The sequence below is a fragment of the Prosopis cineraria genome, unplaced genomic scaffold (genome assembly GCF_029017545.1).
Source record: "Prosopis cineraria cultivar Desert tree isolate PC_DT_omini unplaced genomic scaffold, ASM2901754v1 PC7, whole genome shotgun sequence".
In the NCBI taxonomy this organism is placed as follows: Eukaryota; Viridiplantae; Streptophyta; class Magnoliopsida; order Fabales; family Fabaceae; genus Prosopis; species Prosopis cineraria.
In genome coordinates this window covers 5449507-5471105 of record NW_026555338.1, presented here as the reverse complement: position 1 = coordinate 5471105, position 21599 = coordinate 5449507, and the positions used below count along the sequence as shown (strand labels likewise).

Below are 21599 nucleotides of genomic sequence, written 5' to 3'. Positions count from 1 at the left end.
AATTGTCTCTATGTTTCAATTGCTCGCCTAATATCACAACACTATTATTTTCTCATGTGATTTATACAAGCACAGAGGTAATATAATGTAATAATTTTATATTTTAAATAATATAAATGATTTATTATGAAATTATTGCTCCATTATAACAACCATGAAGTATAGGCTTCTTGTGCAATGTACAGGGTGTATAAATTGATTATAATTAATAGTGAAAGGAAGTTCAAAACAAAACAAACAACAGATGTAGACAAGCTTAATGTTAAGAAGTGCAACCAATATTGCCCATCCAAGTTTATATTTATATTGGATAATTACATGTTTTTTTAATAATGTAGAAAGAACTAATGTTTAGCATATTATTTCATATGTTATCCCATGTGGAATGAAGGATAGGACTGTGTGGTGGTTAGTTTTGTTTGTATTAAATAAATAATCTTGAAAATATTTATGTGATGTAATTTTTTTGAAATTGATGCTTCTAGTATATTGCATGGGCGAGTCAATGATTATTGTAATTTTTTTGGTAGCATTTATTTGTAAAATATAATCCATGATTGAATACAATATAAGTGTAAATACTAAATCACTACAACTATGTTATATGTTGATTAGAGCATTTTCTACTTTTAAATTTTAGTGCTGTTAGAAGTATTTTTTCTTAAATATATCTCACTAATCAATATTGAAAGGAGGATTAGAAAGAAATTTAGAAGAGAAAGGAGGGTAGGTTGAGAAGATTTGCAACAAAAATGATCAGAGTGGTAGTGATTTAATAAATTAGGTTAGGTATTGTAATTAAATGGCAAGAAAATTTGTGTATAGTATTATTACTACTCTAAAGATTAGAATGCAACATCATGTGCTTTGATGCTTTTAGTTATTTTCAATAATCATCATTTAATTGTGATTAGCATTAACATTTAAGATGCGAATTATTCCATGTTGAGTATCCTTATTATATATTGCATATTTTCTTGAGCGATGTTTTATTAAGATTATGTAGTTAGTAATCATTCATTTGTGTATAATTATGTTTGTATCAAATGCTTCCCATGCAATGCACAGGGGGAGTTAGTGCTAGTTCATTACAAAACCAAAATATGAAAGGGAAGAGTGATACAAACATAGCTCTTCACTTTTTGGTCGTTCCTTCCTTCTCCTTACCCCTATTGGAGCCCTTACCTCTAAAATATAGCCACAAGGTGAGATAAACATCTCAGTAATAGAATAACTCACTACTATAAATTAACATGTACAACTAGAAGTGGGTAAAGCTTATATATGTAAAAATACTCATTTAGCAAATTCGAACATATCCTTTTCATAAAACACAAGTCATTTTCACTCAAGCATAATCATTCTACCATCCGAGCCTCCATATGACCTCGACTAAAACCATAGGCTCTTAGACTAAGTGCACATTCTATTAGATATGGCAACATACCTAAGAGAGGGAGTGAATTGGGTGTTTAAGAAATTTTTAGTTCTTTCAAGACCTTTCTAAAAAATCTATATGCAAGGGAAAATTTAAGCAAATCCAAGTACCAAACTCTTATTGTAAGAATGCTAAAGTAATCTTCACAAGTTCAACATATGTAAAATAAATTTCTAAGTGGAAGTTTAAGTAAGAGCATATAGATATATCAAATTCAATATCTAAATCAATGGGTTTAACATAAAGACTTCTAACCTAATGATATTACACCTATCAAGTCTATGGCTTTCAAGGTGTATCCAAGCTTGTATAAATACATATTACATATTTGCATCCATTTCACATTTAACTCATATCAGGAACTTTCTCAAGTTTTCATCATTTGGGAATCATTTTAAATGCACTGAAATCCTATTTTGCAATATACAATGCTTTCAAATCACGTGTAGAAAATTTACATTTCTACTCACAGACAGTTAAGCATTTTAATCAAATAATATAAATTATTCCATTATCTCAACTCTTTTATCACAAAAAGGGTTACCATGGTCTAACATTTTCTCTACACATTTAACACACACAACCATACTCAAGAAATACTTAATTTATACAATTAAGTGATAATTATCAATTATCACTCTAATTAAACCTTAAAATTGCTAGATTTCTAGTACCCATTAAGCCTAAAATCCTTATTTAACAATATCAACCCTTCCAACACACTCCAATGATCCTATTAACATCCAAACACACTAATATCATCAATCATTTACCCACATTGTCCTAAAACTTTAAATTCTCAATAATGTTCATTCAAACCCTAGCCAAAAATTTCAAATCATCATAAAACCCATAAACTTAGGGTTAGAGGCTTAATTTAACTCTCTAAGACCTTAACTAAGTCACTAGGTTTGGTGTAAACCTAAGGAAACCAAAATCAGAACCCCATTGCCTTAAGAAGTCAAGAAATCAAAAAAAAATGGAGAGGGAGATGTGAAGGAAGCCTACCCAAGGTGTAGTAAGCTTAATGTGCCTCTAAGATGATGTTGGGAGCAAGCCCTAACAATCCTAAATCCTTCCTCTATTACTACTCTCATTTACTATCCTTCCTCTCCTCTGAAATTAGACACATTTTGCATCTGATTTATTTCTAAAATTAGTCGTGCGCTATGGAACTTTGTGCATGCATTGCCATATATGGCACAGAAATTTCCATGTGCTATTTTGGCCACCTTCTTGAGCTCGGTTGATTCATACACACCATTTTGGCTCATTTTTAAAGCTGTTTTAAGGCTGAATAACTATATCAGCGTCCTGAAAACACCATTAGCTAAAAAAATCATAAATCTTAATCAAATTACCCTTCTTAAACACTTAAAATCCTAAGTTGAAAACTTAAGATGTTACGTAACAAGTCAAAAATGTTGTCCTTGCTCTCGAAATGGGTTTCCCTAGCAGAGGTCCCTTTCTTTTTTACCCTCCCATATGTTTTCTATGTTTTCTTTTTGTTTTTCACGACTCCACCACATCCTTATCTATTAGATTTTTGCACCATGTATTATGGCGTATCAATCACTAGCTGCGGTAGGTGGTGTAATGAGGAAACTTGTAACATCCTAAGTTTCAATCTGAGAAACTAGTTGCTAATTAGGAGTAAATTAGTAATTAGTGGATTAATTGTGGTTTGGGTGTTAAATTGATGTTTTGTATTGTTTGCATGTTGTATTGATATGATTGAAAGGTAGAATGGCATTTAGAGACATAACATATTAGCACAAGTGATCAGCTCATTACATAGGAATTGCTTAAAGATGATATGATCAGCTTGTGAAAATAGAAGTGAGAAGTGTGGAAAACGTGTTTGGAGAGGAGGAAGTCTTTTGCTTTGTTAAGGCAAGTAATATCTAGAGTTTGGGAGTTTGATTCGATTAGTGACTTGTTGGGTAAGTAACGCGCAACCCTATACTTCATTTCTACCCCATTTTCATTAAATTTCATCGGTTAAGAAATTAAATCATGAAGTTTTGAGGTGTTATAATCTAAAAGAAGTGTTAAAAACGGGCTATCGAATATGAAACTAAGATTTTGTGACTAGTATGGAGTTGAATAGTTAGGCTTTGAGGATTTAGACTTAAAATAGTCTAAAAATTAGGTTAAATGGTAAAATTTTAATTGAATAAATGAATTAGGAGGTTGTTATAGTCATTTGAATAGCCTATGAGGCTAATGACTATAAAAAAGACTTGTGAATTTGAAAGGTGTTAATTAGGCTTTTGTGCATGTTAAAGGATTCAATTTAGCTAAATTAATGTTTATATAGAATATTGTGAATTGATTGAAGGGCATTGTGTTGTGTAGATTGAGCACCCATGACATTACTCATGATAATCTATGCCGTTAGAAACTTTGTGTGATTGGTAACCCTTAGTAGCAAGGGTTAAAGGTAATTGAAGTAATTACTTGTTTGTTTGTGAAATTATTTACAAGTGTTTTTATATAACTATGTACATAATATTGTGAATTGATAGAGTAGCAACATTGTGAAAGAATGCATGCGAGTGTGTGAGTATTGGTTGAAATGAATTTGAGGTAGCATGTGCATTGCCGTGCATTGCATCCACAAGAATACCCTAGCTTATGATAGGGGGACATGGCCTTATAACATCCTGAATTTCTTAATCCGAAGTTTAGAAGTTAATCGAGGATGAAGTAAAAATTAAAGTAGGATTAGAGATTTAGATGACTAATTAGTATTTTGACTTGTTTGTGTGTTATATGCACAGATATGGGTGATAGGAGAGTTTTGGGTCGAAGTAAGTGGGCGTGGTGAGAATAAATCTCACTGTGCCACACGTCGTGGCTTGTACTACATGCACCGCAACGCATGGACCAAAATTTGGCTTCGTAAGTTGTGAATTTTAGAAAATTTCAGCAGAGAGAAATTGAGTAACACATGAAATAGAGAGAGAAGAAGGGCTGAGAAGATAGGTTAAGTCATTTTGGAGTAATAAAAGGTGATTTAGATCGATAACTTGCCAAGTAAGCTATGTATAACTCTTATCTTCCATTTTACACAAATTTATCTAAAAATGAGTTATAAGGAAATTGAATCGATGGAATTTAATGGTTTTGATTCTTTTCCAATAGTAATAAAAAGGTTCTTGAAAGTTAAATTAGAGCTTTATGACTGGTTTAGAGTTGAATGGTAGAGCTTTGAACCCAAAGGCTCAATTTTAGCCTTTAGAGAGAGAAAGTTAGGGCAAAAATTTGTCTTGAGTAAAATAAGATTGGTTAAGGTGATGTAAAGTAGTAATTGGGTAGTTATGAACTTAGAATGGATAAATGAAAAAGAGTTTACGGATAAATATAGCCTTAAATAGTAAAAATGAGTTTTTGGTCAAAATAGGCCAAATGACTAAAATGTGTTCAGATTAGCATATTGGACTCGTGAATAGAGAAAGGAAGCTTGAGAAAAGCTTGAGTGATAGTTAAAATCCACGGGTAACCTTTCTTTTGACAGAAGGGTTGAGGTAACCAAATAACTTCATTTGCTTGACTGTTTATTGTAACTGTATGTTAGTATGCTCTGTAATGCATGAACTTGTTTTAAATTGAGCATGTTTTGTGGCATTGAGTGATTGTGTGTGTAAAATGAATTTTGGTCAAAATGAGCAATGAAATTGTATTTTGTAATGTAAAGTGCTATATATATGTGTTGTGTATAATAAAAAGTAAATTGTGAAAAGGAAACTTTAAATGGTTCGAGAAAGCATGGTTTGAGTGGTGGGAGTTCACTCGAGTATAGGAGATGATAAAGACCATATGGCAAGGTTTTCTTAGTACCCTATTAGGGTGCGGTGTTGGAAACAATTCTCCTTAGTGCCTTGAAAATGCCTATTAAGGTACTGTGTTGGAGATGAGAGATTCCTTAGTATCTTTGTGATACGGGTTGGAGTTAACGATGCCCAATTGTGTGTATTAGGGGAAAACCACAGTTCGTATTATGCATTAGAACATCTTTAGCTGGGTGACTCTACCACTACAGGTGAGCTTAAGACTAATGAGAGTGTGCATTGGTCTAAGATGAGCCTATGGTTTCATGTCGGGGTGATTTAGAGGTTTGGTTAGTAGAGATCATGCTAGTATTTTATGTGATATGATGAAATATCTTGAGATAACACGAAATCCTTTGGGATTAATGAAAAGTGAAAAATGAAATGTGATATGATGTAAATACTACTTTATGAGGTTTTAATGGTATACTATATTTACTTTCATATAGTTACATGTGATAGTCAATAGGAGTGAGTTATTCTGTTATTGAAATATTTATCTCATCCTCATGGTTACATGTTTATAGGACTAGGAAGTGATTAGGCTAAGGGAAGAGAGTCTAGACTGGCTTGAGTTGAAAAGCCGTGTACTCTGAGGTTGTGTAATGAACTGAATTGAAAGATTGTATACATAAGTATATATGAGTTGCCATAGGTTGCATGTATGTATTGAATTGAGTTTTTATAAGATCAAGCCTGAATTATGTGTATATGTGTTGTTTGAGATAAAGGGGCTTTGATTTGAATATGTTTGAGTTGGAATGATTGTTTATGTTGGTGAATCTTAAGCCAAAGGACAAATTATGAGGAAATAAGTAATTTGGGGGCTAAGATTGTATTGTGATTATGATTGGTCAATCTTAAGCCAGGGATGAAATGAATAATTTAGGGGCTAAGATTGTATTGTGGATATGATTGTATATGTATGAGTTGAGAAATAGCCGAGTGAGCTAAGTTATGCCGAGAAATGGCATAATATGTTAAATTAGTGAATTGTGAAAATTGGCTGTAGAAGGGTTAAATTTCAATATGTGAGTATAATTGTGATAATTTGTGGTCAATCAGGTGTATTAGATCCTTTTGGACTTGGTTCAAGGCCTAGTGTGGTCTAATGAGAGAAAGGAATTGATTTGAGTGCTTGAGTGCGCAAAATTTTCATAAAAAGTAACTTTTTGCACCTGGTGTCTAAATTTTGATCAGACCGTTAGATCGTATCCAAACCTATCTCATTGGTTAGTATACGAGCTAAGTTTTGTGTGGGCGATTGAATCACTCTGATCGGATGTTGTATGAGAAATTGGCGCATGTAGGAAGTTCATCACTTTTGCTATCAAAATAACAATAGAGAAATAGACAGGCACGCCGCGGTGCATGGAGGCACATGCCACAACCCATGCCATAAACAGGATGAGCGTGTGGCTTTATGCCACATGCCGCAGCACATTAACCGTCCGCTGCGATGCACATACCAAAATTTAGTTTTATTTTGTGTGCTAAAATGCATGAATTTGAGTTAGGAGTGTTGGTGGGTTAAGTCCACTATGTATTTGGAAAGTGTCATTTATTTCTGTTATGTTTTCTCTAATTGAATTTAGATTTAATTGATTTTATAAAGTAAGTCTTCGACCGAAGCTTTTAAAAATGAAATTTGTTATGAAGAATGATAAGAGATAATGGTAACACTATAGTCTTCTCTTAGATTAAGTGGATATAGGAGGAGGTTATAGGCCCTATGTGAGAAGAATCCTAATGATTCAGAGCTTAGAGCTTGGCTCTGCTATGATGGACTCAAGATATTAAATGATCTACAAGGTTATACTAAACTAGTGTAAGGGGTTGTGGTCTTACTCTGTATAAGGCTAAGAAGTCTTGATGATCCAGAGCGCAAAGTTTAACTCCCTTATGACGGACCTAGGAGACCACCCATATGTGAAGAGGATTACATGGTATAAACAGTGGTATGGTGGGCCCTGTTCCATGTGACTGAAAGTCTTGGTCCAAGTATAGAGATTACTCTGCTAAGTAGAACTAGGAAAGCATTGGCATGAGTATGATGAAATTGATGAAAATGAATTCCTGTATATGCATGTGATATTACTTTTTCTGATACACATGTTACTTTATCTCTTATTTATGATTTTGCTTACTAATTGATAATTGGGGTTACCTTTGAGTTAATAGGACCTGTCTTACTCCATTACTTTTGAATACAGGTAAAGAGAGCATGAGAAAGTTAGGAAAAAAGTGATGAAAGAGTAGTTTCACTTGGTAGTGATATGACTACCTTTGAGTCAAATGAATGTATAATATGTTGTTAAAGCTTGAGTTGCCAACTATGATGCATAAGTGAGTGTGTATATGAATTGTATTGTGAAACCTTACTTGTATATGTATATAATGTTGTAGCTCACCGAGGGTGACCTAGTGAAGGGTATGTGGGTAGGCCTAGATGCCAATCAAGTAAGTATATGTTATGTGTAACTTGTTCCACTTGTTTATATGTGAATTAATGTGATGATTATGTGTTGAATGTGAAATTAATTGTCATTTGCGTATATATGTGAGAACTTGGCACAAATGGTGAGCAGAAGCCCTATTTGAAAGAGTCAACTATATTGTGATTCTCGACTATATGGTAAGGTGAAACCTTATATGTAAGAATCAGAGGGTTAAATGTTGAACAAGTCTAATTGTATATATGTGAATATGTATTGTATATATTGTGCCTCATATAAGTCCACAAGTATGTAATGTAGCATTGAGAGGTCAACTTGAGTAAATAATGTGATATATGTGATTAGTAGTGTCAATTAGGTGTATATGGTCCTTTTAAACTTGGTTTAAGGCTTGAAGTGGTCCAATAGGACAAAGAATGAGAATTGAGTGCTTAGGGCGCAAGTTTTTGAAAGAAAAAGTGACTTTTTGCACCTCAGATGTCCAATTTTAGATCGGACCATCATATTAAGTCCAAACTTATTCCATTATGTCACACCCAGAAAAATGCGATGCGGACGGCGCGCGAGCGGAGGTCCCGACCTTCGCGGCGGGAACCGGATCAAACGAGGAGTCGCCACCAAGATTTTGAGGTAAATCTCGAGAAACCGTTTAATGGAGGATAAGGATGGTCTACGAAATCAGAGAATAGGTTCGGGAGTTGATTAAGTGTGGGGAAGATGTTAGGCATCCCACAAGACCTGTTCGTCAGAACGGTTACCTGAAATTTACTGTGCTTTAGTAATATGGTTTTATAATTATTTTAATTATCCCTTTTATATTTATGTGTTTGATAAAAATGATAAGAATTAGGTGAGAAATATTTATTTATTTATGAGGAGGACGGACTTGACTTAGAATCTGACTCTGAGGCTTACGTACCCTGTGATGGGAATCAAAGTCCACGTAGTTTGGGCCTAAAGGTTTGTTGGTGAAAATATTTTTTAAGTAGAAATTAATTAAAAATAATTCACCATTTTGCAAATAAAACAATTTCTGAAATTTTGATATGTATGTTTTAAATTGCAAAAGGTAATTTAATTTTAATTATTTTCTCCATTTTTGAATTTTTAGAATAAAGAAAGAAAAGGGTTTAAAATTATTTTTATTATTTTTTTATGCTTTATGATTGAGAATTTTAACTGCTATACTTGCAGAGCCTTATTGGTTTATACAATAATGCAACTATTCTAAGTATCTGCGGAGATTCCGAAACCTCACACGATAAAAGAATTTAACAATTTAATGTATTTATTTAAGTGTTAATAATAGTTTGCTTAAGTATGTATATATGTTTCTAAAGAATTTTAATCATCATACCTGCAAAGCCTTATTGGCTTATATGATAATATGATTTATTTTAAATATTTGCGGAGATTTCAAAATCTCACACGATAAAGGAATTAAATTTAATTAATTGATTTAATTAATTAATTAAATATATAACTTATATATATATATATATTTTAAAAACTTAATCGTTATATCTGTAGAGTCTTATTGACTCATACGATAATACGATTATCTTAGAAGTCTACAGAAATTCCAAAAATCTCACATGACCAAAAGATTTAATTAGAAAATGTGATTACATTTTAAATTTATTAATTTAATTAAAATCATAAAACATTTATTATCTTATTTACAAAAATTCGTTTATGTAATATATATAAATTGAGAATCATGATATCTGCGAGGATTTATTATCCTACATGATAATGTGATTAATTTAAGTCTCTACGAAGATTCTTAAAATCTCACAACAACAACAATAACAACAATAAGCTTTTATCCCACTAGGTGGGGTTGGCTACATGGATTGCAAGACGCCATTGTGCTCTATCATTTATCAAGCTTTTAGGAATATTATTAATTAAGAGATTGCGTTCAATAACTTCCAAGAGTATTCTCTTAGGCCTTCCTCTACCTCTCTTAATCGGACTCAAAGTTATATGTTCCACTCTTCTCACTGGTGCCTCCCTTGGTCTTCTTTGTACATACCCAAACCATCTCAACCGATTTTCTACCATTTTTTCCTTAATAGGTGCCACCCTCACTTTTTCACGTATGTGCCCATTTCGAATTTTATCTTTACGTATATGTCCGCACATCCATCATAACATTCTCATCTCTGCTACTCCAACTTTATGCTCTTACTGTCCCGTTAGAGCCCAGCATTCACTACTATATAACATTGCCGGTCTGATAGCAGTGCGATAAAACTTTCCTTTAAGTTTATTAGGCACCTTACGGTCGTAAATAACTCCTTTAGCTTTTCTCCAATTAAACCATCCAGCTTAAATTCTATGTGAAATATCTCCACTGATTTCGCCATCATTTTAAATAATGGCTCCCAAATATCTAAACTTTTTCACTTGAGTTATAATTTGATCTCCTAATTTTACTTCCAAATTATTGTCAAATAGTCCTTTACCAAATTTACAATATAAATATTCCATCTTACTTCTACTCAGATGAAAACCTTTTGACTCCAATGTCCTTCTCCATAACTCAAGTTTGCAATTAACCTCTTCTCTTGTCTCTGCTATAAGAACTATATCATCCGTGAAGAGCATACATTTCAGAATTTCCCCTTGAATATGTTCCGTCAAAACATTTAAGATCAAGTTGAACAAATAAGGACTCAGAGATGATCCCTGATGTAGTCCAATCTTTATAAGAAAATCCTTTGTTTGACCACTAGGCATTCTTATACTAGTTTTTACCCCCTCATACATATCTTGTATGGCTTTAATATAAGCAATCCGTACTCCCTTTTTTTCTAATACTTTCCAAAGCACTTCTCTTGGTATACGGTCATAAGCTTTTTCCAAATCAATAAAAACCATGTGTAGATCTTTATCTTTACAACAATACTTTTCCATTAATCCCCTTAGTAGATAAATCGCCTCTGTAGTTGATCTACTTGGCATAAAACCAAACTGATTCTCAGAAATACTCATCTCCAATCTCAACCTGTGCTCAATTACTTTCTCCCACAATTTCATTGTGTGGCTCATGAGTTTAATCCCTCTATAGTTAGTACAATTCTAAATATCTCCTTTATTTTTATAAATAGAAATTAATGTACTTCTCTTCCACTCATTAGGCATTTTCTTGGACTGTAAAATCACATTAAATAACTTAGTTAACCTTCTCACCCCTTCTTCACCTAAACATTTCCACGCTTCGATAGATATACAATCAGGTCCGTTAGCTCTATCATTTGCCATTTTCTTAAGAGCTTCCTTTACCTACTTATCACGTATTATTCAATAGAATGACAAATTTTGTTCTCCTTCACTAGTTACTAAATCCTCCAAGTTACTAGATGAACCCTCTCCATCATTGAAAAGTTTAGAAAAGTAAGTCTCCCATCTATTTTTAATTTCATCATCTATAACTAAAGTTCTTCCCTCTTCATCCTTAATACACCTTACCTGCTCTAGATCTCTTGATTTTCTTTCCCTATTCTTGGCAATCTTATAAATATTTTGCTCTCCTTCCTTCGTCTCAAGGTTCTTATAAAATTCTTCAAAAGCTTTAGAACGAGCTTCACCCACAGCTCTCTTAGTTTCCTTCTTAGCCATACGATACCTCTCCCAATTTTCCTTATTGTTACACAAATGTATGGCTTTAAAATAGTTCTTCTTATACTTGATTTTATCCTATACACTATTATTCCACCACCAAGACTCCTTATCTCTTGGACCAGAACGTTTTGATTCTCCCAAAACTACTTTTGCAACCTCTCGTATTTTTTTAGTCATATCCTCCCACATGATGTTAGCATTTTCCTGAGATTCCCAAATTCCTTTATCCAAAAGATTTCGCTTGAAAATATCTTGCTTCTTACCTTTTAATTGCCACCACCTAATCCTTGGTGCTACTATTTGTCGATGTTTTTAGATTTTACTCATAATACACACATCAAGGACTAGGACCCTATGTTTTGTCGTTACAGCATCTCCGGGGATCACCTTGCAATTTTTACAAAGTCTTCTATCTATGTTCCTAACTAAAAGAAAATCAATCTGTGACCTTGAGGCTCCACTTTTGTAAGTGATGAGATGCTCATCTCTCTTCTTGAAACAAGTATTGGCAATCTTAAAATCATACGCCAATGAGAAATCAAGAAGAGTTTGTCCTTCATTGTTTAGCTCTCTAAAACCAAAACCACCATGCACTCTTGCATACTGACCAGCTTCCCTCCCGACAAGCCCATTAAAGTCTCCTCCAATAAAAATCTTTTCACTCTGTGGTATGTGTCGAATTAACCCCTCCAGATCCTCTTAAAATAATTCCTTAAGACTGGCTTCTGTCCTGACTTGCGGCGCATAAGCGCTAACAATATTAATAGTCTCACGTCCAATTATCATTTTTAAGGAAATAATTCTGTCTCCAATTCTGCTAACTTTTACAACGTTCTTCTTCTACTCCTTATCTATAATAATGCCTACTCCATTGCGTGCACTTACTTTTCCTATATACCAAAGTTTGAAACCTTGAATATCCTTAGCTTCTTCTCCACGCCATTTTGTTTCTTGTAGGCAAAGGATATTGATTTTCCTTTAAATCATAACCCTTACAACCTCTACAGATTTACAATTCAATGTCCCAACATTCCAAGTACCAAATCTAATTTTACTCTTATGGACTAACTTCTTTAGCCGCGTGTGTCCAAAATGACGCGGTAGCCCTTGCTCATTTAACACTACATCCGGGCGCCGATGTAGCGGCTCTAACTCACTTATCACTGTACTCGAGCCATGCAGCGTGTTACTTACGGGCAACGACCTAGCATTAACATTATAATGTCTATTGTCCATGTTCATGATAGATTCAACAAAGTTTTACATTGGCTGTTGATGGCTTAACACAACCCTCTTCCTTTACCCGGGCTTGGGACCGGCTATAAACATAGGCGGAGTTTCTTAAAATCTCACATGAGACTTAAATATTTATTATAAAGAGAGAATTAATTTCAATAATAGGCCTTTGAAACCCATATAAATACATACAAGGTTGATCCTCATACCTGCAAAATCTTATTGATTTACACAGTACAAAATCTTCTAAATGTCTACGGAGATTCTTAAAATCTCACACGACAAATAAACCATAAATATGTGTGTGTGTATACATTTCTCTCTCTTTTCTTTTTTATACTTTAGCCTCTTATAAGGAAATCATGACAACACATGGAAATAGAAAACACCATGAAGTATTATGCATGTATAAATTTCCACAAATGAACAAAGATTAATATAAGGATCAACCTATGCCATCACATGTTACATTTAGTAACAAAAGATTGAAAGGCAATTTGGGAATCAAACGTGTAAAACTAAACATACTTAGATTAAACCCCTTGAATATCATATAATACAAACCATCACGAGTCTATTTTGCAGACACCAAAATCACAAGATAAAGAACTCATCAAATTTTCAAAATTAGTAGACGAACTTGATAATTAATTTTCAAGTGTCAAGAATCTCAAAACTTGAATAGAGCTGTACCTTTAAATTATTAAAAGATACAAGATTACATAAGATATTTTACAAATAACTAGTTAAGAAGTTATGCAAACTTATGTCCTCCATGCATACGATATTGTAAAGAAAAGGAGAAAAGAGAACAATATTATTCAATCAAACCCTACCTTTTAACCGTTACCTCCTCGCATAACCTTCACTACCTCTATCTTGATCCAACAAGGTGACATTGAGACATGTGAACACATAATTGGTAGCCCCATTGCAGCCTTTGAGTGGGGATGGCACGACTGAAACGAGTGAGAGATGGATCACGTTAACGGAATCCTCAACGAGCTCCAGGCAGTCCTCATATGTCGAATGTACGTGCTGATCCTTTTGGACTTTGGAGATGATAGTGGAGGAATAAAGGAGGCTGATGCAAATGTGGAAGAGGATTGAGGCTTGGAGAGAGGCCAGAGGTAAAGCTCTTTTTTTTTTCATTTTTCTCATCCAGCTTTCTTCGTGTTCTCTCGGTCTCCTTCTCGTTTTTCTCTTCTTCTTTCTCTTCCCTTTTTTTGCTCCTTCTTCATGCTCTGTTCAAGCTTCTCCCCTTTCCTCCTTTGGTCACTGCTTCCTTTTCGTCTTTTATGCTCTGTTTTTGTTCTTTTTTCTGTCCGATTTTCTCTCTCCAATTCTAGTTTTTCTCTCTGTCTCTTCTCTCTAGATTTTTTGTCCTTTCTTTGAACTGTTTTTCTAGTATTCTTCTCGTGTGTACGTGGCTATGTGTTTTGCTTTTCTGTCACTGTGTTTTCATGTGTGCTTGCTGCTCTGTCTCCTTTTGTGTTTTGTGTGCACTTTTTTTGCTTTTTTCATGTACTGTAACGTGCATATCCAGCTTTTGTTTCTTTGGCTCTATTTTTTCCTTCTGTTGGCAAAAAGTGTATCTGGTTGCTTGCTGTGTTTTTCTCTGTGAAGATTTTTCTGCAATATGTGATTTCGTGTTTTTGCTTCTTCTGCGTTTTGTGTTCGTGTGTTCCTTCTGCTTTTTGCGTACTGTGCTTAACCGAGTGCCTTTGGTTCTTTTGGCGTCTGCAGCTCAGGTTTCTTCATGTGTTCATGTGTTCTGCTGGTTGTGTTTGCGTGAGTGTGTGTCTTTGCATGGCCACCCTTCTCTGTGTTTTTTTCATGTGTGTCCCAGTTTTTCCAGTGCATGCCTCTGCTTCTTCTGTTTTTCCTTCTCCTGTCCATGTCTAACCGAGAGTGGAGAGATTTTGGAATATTATTTTTTTTTTTAAAAATAAAAAACTATAATTCTTTTCTTTTTGATTTTTGATAATGTTTATTAATTTCTAAAATTGGTTTAAGAAACAAATATTTTTTGAAAATATAACCATAAAAAGGATTAAAATTTTTCATATTTTTATATATTTTTTGTTTTTTTAACTAAAAGAACTAAAATCCTAGCCAATAAAAGATTCTCTAAAATAAAATTAAATCCTATCAATTAGATTAAATTTTTTTGTTTTGAAAATATAATCCTAAAAAAGATTAAATTTTATTTTTATATTTTTTAGTTATTTATTATTATTATTTTATTAAATTTAAAAAAAAATATTCGGACAAAATGTGGTGTTCACACATTAGCTAGTATATGTTGCAAGCTTCATATGGGCACTTGAATCGCTCCAATTAGACATTAGATGTGGCAATGGCGTGCGGCGAAAGTTTGTCTTCCAAGCTATCATATAACAGCAGGTACCACAATGCATGATATGGCACAAACAGAAACAGAGCACGTGGCTTTTAGTCAAAGGAGTCATTGACTTTAGGCCCTTAAATTGTGTATATTCTTGCATGTGACGAGTTGAAAAGTAAAAGGAACTCGAATAGGGTTGTGGAACACGGATAAGCCTTTTCGTTGAACAGAAGGATTGAGGTAACCATATAGTTTGTTAGCTCATATAACTATGTAGAAGTATATGTATGATTATTTTATGAGGTTTTGTGCATGATTTTATTATGAAAACAAGTTTAGCATGAAATTGATTTATGAAAAGAAATTTTAAGGATTTCTAGCTTTATGAACATATATATATATATTGTATAAATGTGTATGGTGTGGAAACATGAAAAGAGCAGTAAATTTTATATGAAAATCATGATCATAGGGGGTGGGAGTTCACCTAGGGTATGTATGGATATGTGTATGTGGAGATGGGAGTGAATAAATCTATATGGTCGGATTAGCACCATGGAACATTTGGTATAGCATATTATGGGCTAATACCATTGGTAATCATGTACAACACTATATTGGCACTATTATTATGGGACATCCGGGCAGTCTGGCAATTCCTTGGTGCTCATTAGGGTGCAATTAGAAGTCAATGATGCCTTTATCTCAAGTGTGTGAAAAGAGGGAAACTATAGTCGTAGGTTGGATAGAATATTTTTGGCTAGGTGTTTCTACCACTGAAAGTGTGCTCGGGTCAATAAGTAATTGACCCAATAGAGCCTATGATTTCATGTCAGGGAGCTTTTGAGGATCAGTAGATAGAGGATCATACTAGTGTGTGAAAACGTGTGAAAAAGATTGAAATGGGGAAAATTATGAGTAAGGCTTTGTTATGATAAATATATTTTCTATACTTTGATTTTACTACTTTAGCATGATTATTTTTACTAATAGACATTCAATGAACTATACTAGTTACTAAGATTTTAATCTCACTTATGATTATTTATATTTTTCAGGTTCTAATGATAGTAGTGCGACAGGGAAGGAACTGAGTTGAGAATAGAGATTTCTCGATTAAGCCTTATAAGAATCAGTGTAATAAATTTGTATATAATAAATGGTTATGTGTATAAGTTTCCATAGGAAACAATACTTGTGCATAACATGTGAATGTATATATATGTGTGTGTATGTGTGTGATTTTGACATCCTAGTCTCTTTGTGTGTTTATGTGTATAAATGGTGTGAATGGCCATGCGGGCTAGTGATTGAGTATATGTGGTTATGGCATGGTGATATGTGAGATGTATATGCAAAATGTGGCCTTGTATGAGATTGAGAATGAAAAATGGAATTTTTGTCCAAAAGTGTGTAATGGGTAGTTTACAGGCCAATTGTGTGTATGTGTATTATATTGTAGATATAATTAGTCAATCAAGTGTATATTGTCTATTTGGACGTGGTTGAGGCCCTAAAAGTAGCCAATGACTTTTGATTTCAATTGGAGATGTTCAAGTGGCAAATTTTGACTTAAAATGGTCAAAATATACTTGGGTATCCAATTTTCAAATGGGATATCAGATTTTAATGAAACCCAGTGTCATTGGTTAGATTTTTTAAAAAACTTCGTGTAGGCACATGAATCACCCAAATCGGATGTCGAATGTGAAAACGATGAACTTTTGAAGTTTGTAATCTGAAATTTAATAGTAGATTTTGATACATGTGCCATGGTGCATATGGTAATAATGGGCAACATGCCACGAAATTTGGCAGAGAGTGACACTGAGGTCTCTATGTCATATGCCATGGCGCAAGTGGCACGAGCCATGACGCGTGGCCCCTATTTGACTTGATTTGATTAAAATGCACAAGTTTTCATGTTCTATGATGTACATTTGCATATTGCTTCCACTGTGTTGGGTTTTTATAACTTGAGTAATTTATCGAATGATTTTGGAAATTTTTTACTTGGGATCCCAAACTTTTAAAATAAATGATTTTAGTTTGATTTGTAATGCCCTCGCTGACATTACCATATGCTCCACTATAATCTTATTAAACAAATCAAAATCATTTAACTTGAAATGTTTGAAAATATTAGGATCCTAAGAAAAGAGTACAAATCATTTTATAACTTACTCAAGTATAAATCTTTACACATATAGCAAAAGCAATAAACCTATATGCATCAAGGATTAGGAAAAAGCATGTGTATCACTAAAAAAAATAAAGTGAAATTTGACACCATGTGCCGCAGCTCATGCCACATGCACCATGGCATGTGGCATAAGGGCCACAGTTGCTCACTTTGTGTCACGCGCTACGACATGTGAGTACATGCGTCACGGCATATACACCTGAATTTGTTGTTAAATGGCAGTTTCTGATATGAAATTCAAATGCATGCCATTTCTACATACAATATCTGGTTGAGATGGTTCAAGTGCCCGCATGAAGCTTGTTTCAAAATCTAACTAATGACACTGTTTTCATCTCAATCCAATATTTCTATAAAAAATTGGACACTCGAGCATTTTGATCAATTTCTGTCAAAATTTTGCTACTTAAATGTCTCAATTCAAAACCAATTGTCATTAGCTACTTTTTGGGCCTTGACCAAGTTCAAATGGAAATACACATTTGATTGACCACACACATGCACAATATATCATGCATACATATATTTGGCTTATAAACCACCCATTTCACACTTTGGGCCAAAATCATATTTTTATTTATTTATCTCATGCATGGTCAATTCATCACATATAATCTCCACCTATCTCATATTCATACACAATTACATTTATCCACTAGCCTATCCAATCATTTCATTGTTCACACATATACAAGGGCTAAGGAGCTCAAAATCATTAGATACCAAAATATGCACATGTACAAATCTTATGGCAACTTATACATATTCTTGGCTAATAATTTACAAATCATTACACCACATCTCACAAAGATTTAAGCGAGAGATGTCAACTCAACTTATATCCTTTCCCTTTGACCCGCTAGTACCAGAACCTGAAAAATGTAAATAATCAAGGGTGAGATAAAAATCTCAATAACCAAATATAGTTCATTAAATGTCTATTACCACAAATAACCATGCTAAAGTATAAACATTAAAGTAATATCATATATATATATATATATATCAAAATATGAAATAATTCATCTTTTCAAAGTAATTCCATATAAATACACACTAGCATGATCGTCTAACAACTGAACCTCCAATGCTTCCCAACATGAAACCATAGGCTCTCCTGGATCAACCACTTGTTGATCCAAGCACACTTTCAGTGGTAGAAACACTCAGCCAAAGGTAATCTAACCCACCTACAGACTATGGTTTTCCGTCTTCACACACTTGTGATAGAGGTGTCGTTGACTCCTGTAATGTCCACCTTGACATTACCAAAATTCACTACATAGTCACAATAAACAATCATAATTAGGAGCAAGGATTGCTCCTAAGCTCACATTATCTATATAAGGGTTAAAACTAATAATCTTTTAAAAATGATTGTGGAATAATTAGGATCTCATAAAAACCCTTCAAATTAATAGTTTAAACTCAGACTTAAAGATTTAGATAGGTATTGGAAGCATGGAAAAGTTTTGGGAAGCAAACCACTTCAAAACAGGGCCAAAAATGTCATTTTTAAGTGTTTTGGTCCATGAGCCGTGGCTCGTGGTCTGTGCGCTGCGGCATGTGGCACAGAGTGCCAAATTTTCTCACTCTACCATGCACTGCGGCTTGCGCAAAATGCGCCGCGGCGTACCTGTCTATGACAGCAATGCTGTCATGATAGCTTTTATGGATGAACTTTGAATGCGTGCCATTTTCACATCCAATGTCCTATTGGAGTGATTCAAGCGCCCACGCGAAGTGTTGCTCACCGTAAGTGTACGGGTCATAGTAAGTAATATAAGATAAGTAAAGTATCGTTCCCTTGAGGATTTGTTTAAAAACTATAATCAAGCAAAAGACTAAGCAAATTTGATCAAGTTGAGCTACACATAGTTAGGTAAAAATGATTTTGCAAATGAAACTAACACTAGAAAATAAAGAAAAATGAGTGATTCACAAACTTCCAACATAATTTAGGACCTAGGATTATTTATCCCCCTTGCATTTCATAACACCAAAATTACCTCCTCTCATAAATGTTTTTAATGAAAATAAGTACTAACTTAAGGTTCTAAAAATACTTGGACAAACTCTCTCAAGTCATGAACAAGTGTTTAGTTAAATTAATTGCTGAATCTCTTGTTACAATTAATAAAACTCAATTTTAAATATTAACCCTAATGTGGCTACGTAAAGCTAGCAAGTATATCTCTATCTTACTAGCAAAACCATCCATTCAACATGCAAATATCAAGTTCTTATACAATTTTACCCAAGTTCTACACTCAACCTAGCCCTCTCAAGCATCAATTAAGTGAACCCAACATCTAAATGGTAGCCAATCAAGTAGAAGCATTAAGGAAAGAGTAAAATAAACACATATATATCATTAATCACAAAAAGAGAGGAGAAATATAGTGTTAATCCATACAAGGGTTCCCAATAATTCTAGAACAAAGGGTTTAGCTACTCATAATCATCCACAAGCTACAAATATATAAAATAAGTAGACCCATTTCAGATTACCAGAGAGGAAAGGGAAGAGGAATAGAAAAATCAAAGAAAATGAGCTCCAAATATCTTTAAAGCTTCAATCAGGTGTAAATGGTCTTTTTGGACTTGGTTCTTAGCCTAAAATGGCCTAATGAGATAATAGGGGTAATTAGAACACTTTGGTGCTAAAATTTCAAAGAAAGTAGCTTTTTACACTTGAATGTCCAAATTTAGATTGGATTGTTGGATTGTGTCCTAACCTATCTCATTAGTTAGATTATAAAATAAGCTCTATTGGGCACTTGAATCATTTCAATCGGACGTTGTATATGAAAATGATGCACATCAAAAGTTTACTTTTGTGAATTATCATATGATGATAGAAAATGTCGTGTGTTGCAATGCATGGTGCCACATGCCATAGCACATGACATAAACAAGAAGCCTTTGGCTCTGTGCCACATACTATGTCATATATGGTGCATACCGTAGCATATGGCTCCTCTTCTTATCTTGATTCTTTTGTTTTGAATCATATATTAGGAGTAATGAATGCAAGAACTATTTTTTGTTGTGTGCTGCTCTAATATGTGATTGTTTTTGAATGATTTTAATAAAGAAGTTGTGGATTCCTAGGTTTTTTAGACTGAATATTTTTTTAGTTATGTATTATGTGGTGTAGTGATTTTGTTAACCCTTTCTTGTATTAGATTTGTGGTGAGACTACAGTTTGGTATGGGGAGAGGTTACATGGGTTCACTTAAGGAAAGAGAGGTTTCTTGAATAAAGGAAATTCAAGTTATAGCCTCGTGCAGATGGACCTTATCATGTTCTATAACACCTTGAAGGCAATGCTTATAGAATTGGTTTACCTAGCTCTTATAGGAATGTTAGTACCACTTTTAATGTTTTTTATCTTTCCCTACTCCCTCCTTCTCCATTATTGATTTAGACTCCTTTATGCTGATGTTGAACTTTTTTCTAAAATAGTCACCTCCAGTCTTAACATCCTTAGCATCGAACATGGCCACGTCATCATGCTCTTCCTTCTCAACTCTCCCCATTCTGTCTTCTCTTTCCTTGGAGCTTCCTACCTTAGAGCCATCATCACCACAACTAACCCATTTTATACTATAGCTAAGGTCGCAAAGCAAGCGACTGCTTCTAATACCAACCTCATCAGCACGCTATCGATAAGGTTAAGGATCTCACAAAAGACAACAATGTTAAAGTTGTGTTAGTCATTTATGCACTTTATGTATAGTTCACAAGCAAAAATGACTTTTAACCCTATAAACAATTTAGGCACACTCAATAAACTATCTTAAAAGAATAAATAATACTCCCTCTATTTCTATATATGAGAGAAAAAAAACTGTATCACATAGTTTAAAAAAGTTAGTTAACCATACTAATTATGTTTGAAAATAAAGAAATTGGACTAAAATGCCTTGTGTTAATCAACATAAACATCCATTAATTATTTCTTATTAATGTAAAATGTGAGGGGCGATTTAGAAAATGTGTAATAAATGCTTATTGAAATATGTGATTTTGCTTATTAAAAAAAAAGTAAAAATTGGTAGTCTCTCTTACAAGTAGAAACGGAGTAGTACATTGATGGCTTATAAACAAACTAAGAATTTGTTTCACTTGAATTGAATGCAAGATGATATAATTTGAACTCTTTAACACTTAATACATGATAAGTAGTTACCCACTCACTTAAATGAGGTCCTATATATAGTTTGAGGTGGTTTAAACCATTAAGAACACTCAGAGAAAGGATTATAGTCATTGGAAAAAGCCAATTTTCCCATAAAGCATTTAATTTTTTATAGAGGCCAATTCAAGCATGAATTAGAGCATATCACACATGGAATGGCATGAGGCTTAAGGCTTTAGTTCACTCTTAGCCAATTCAAGTGTGAGGCTATGATGACTTCAAACATGTTTTATAAGATAGAAGAACCTAGCT

The 21599-nt window shown here is 33.7% G+C and overlaps 1 protein-coding gene across 1 annotated transcript in view; it reads right to left on the bottom strand.

The window, feature by feature from the left end:
* Nucleotides 1-20685, bottom strand: part of LOC129316434 (uncharacterized) — a 69412-nt gene extending 48727 nt beyond the window's left edge. Inside the window, exon 1 of the mRNA XM_054960864.1 lies at nucleotides 20616-20685. Coding sequence (XP_054816839.1) covers nucleotides 20616-20685 — 70 coding nt within the window. The remainder of the gene's footprint in view (nucleotides 1-20615) is intronic.
* Nucleotides 20686-21599: the final 914 nt, after the last annotated feature.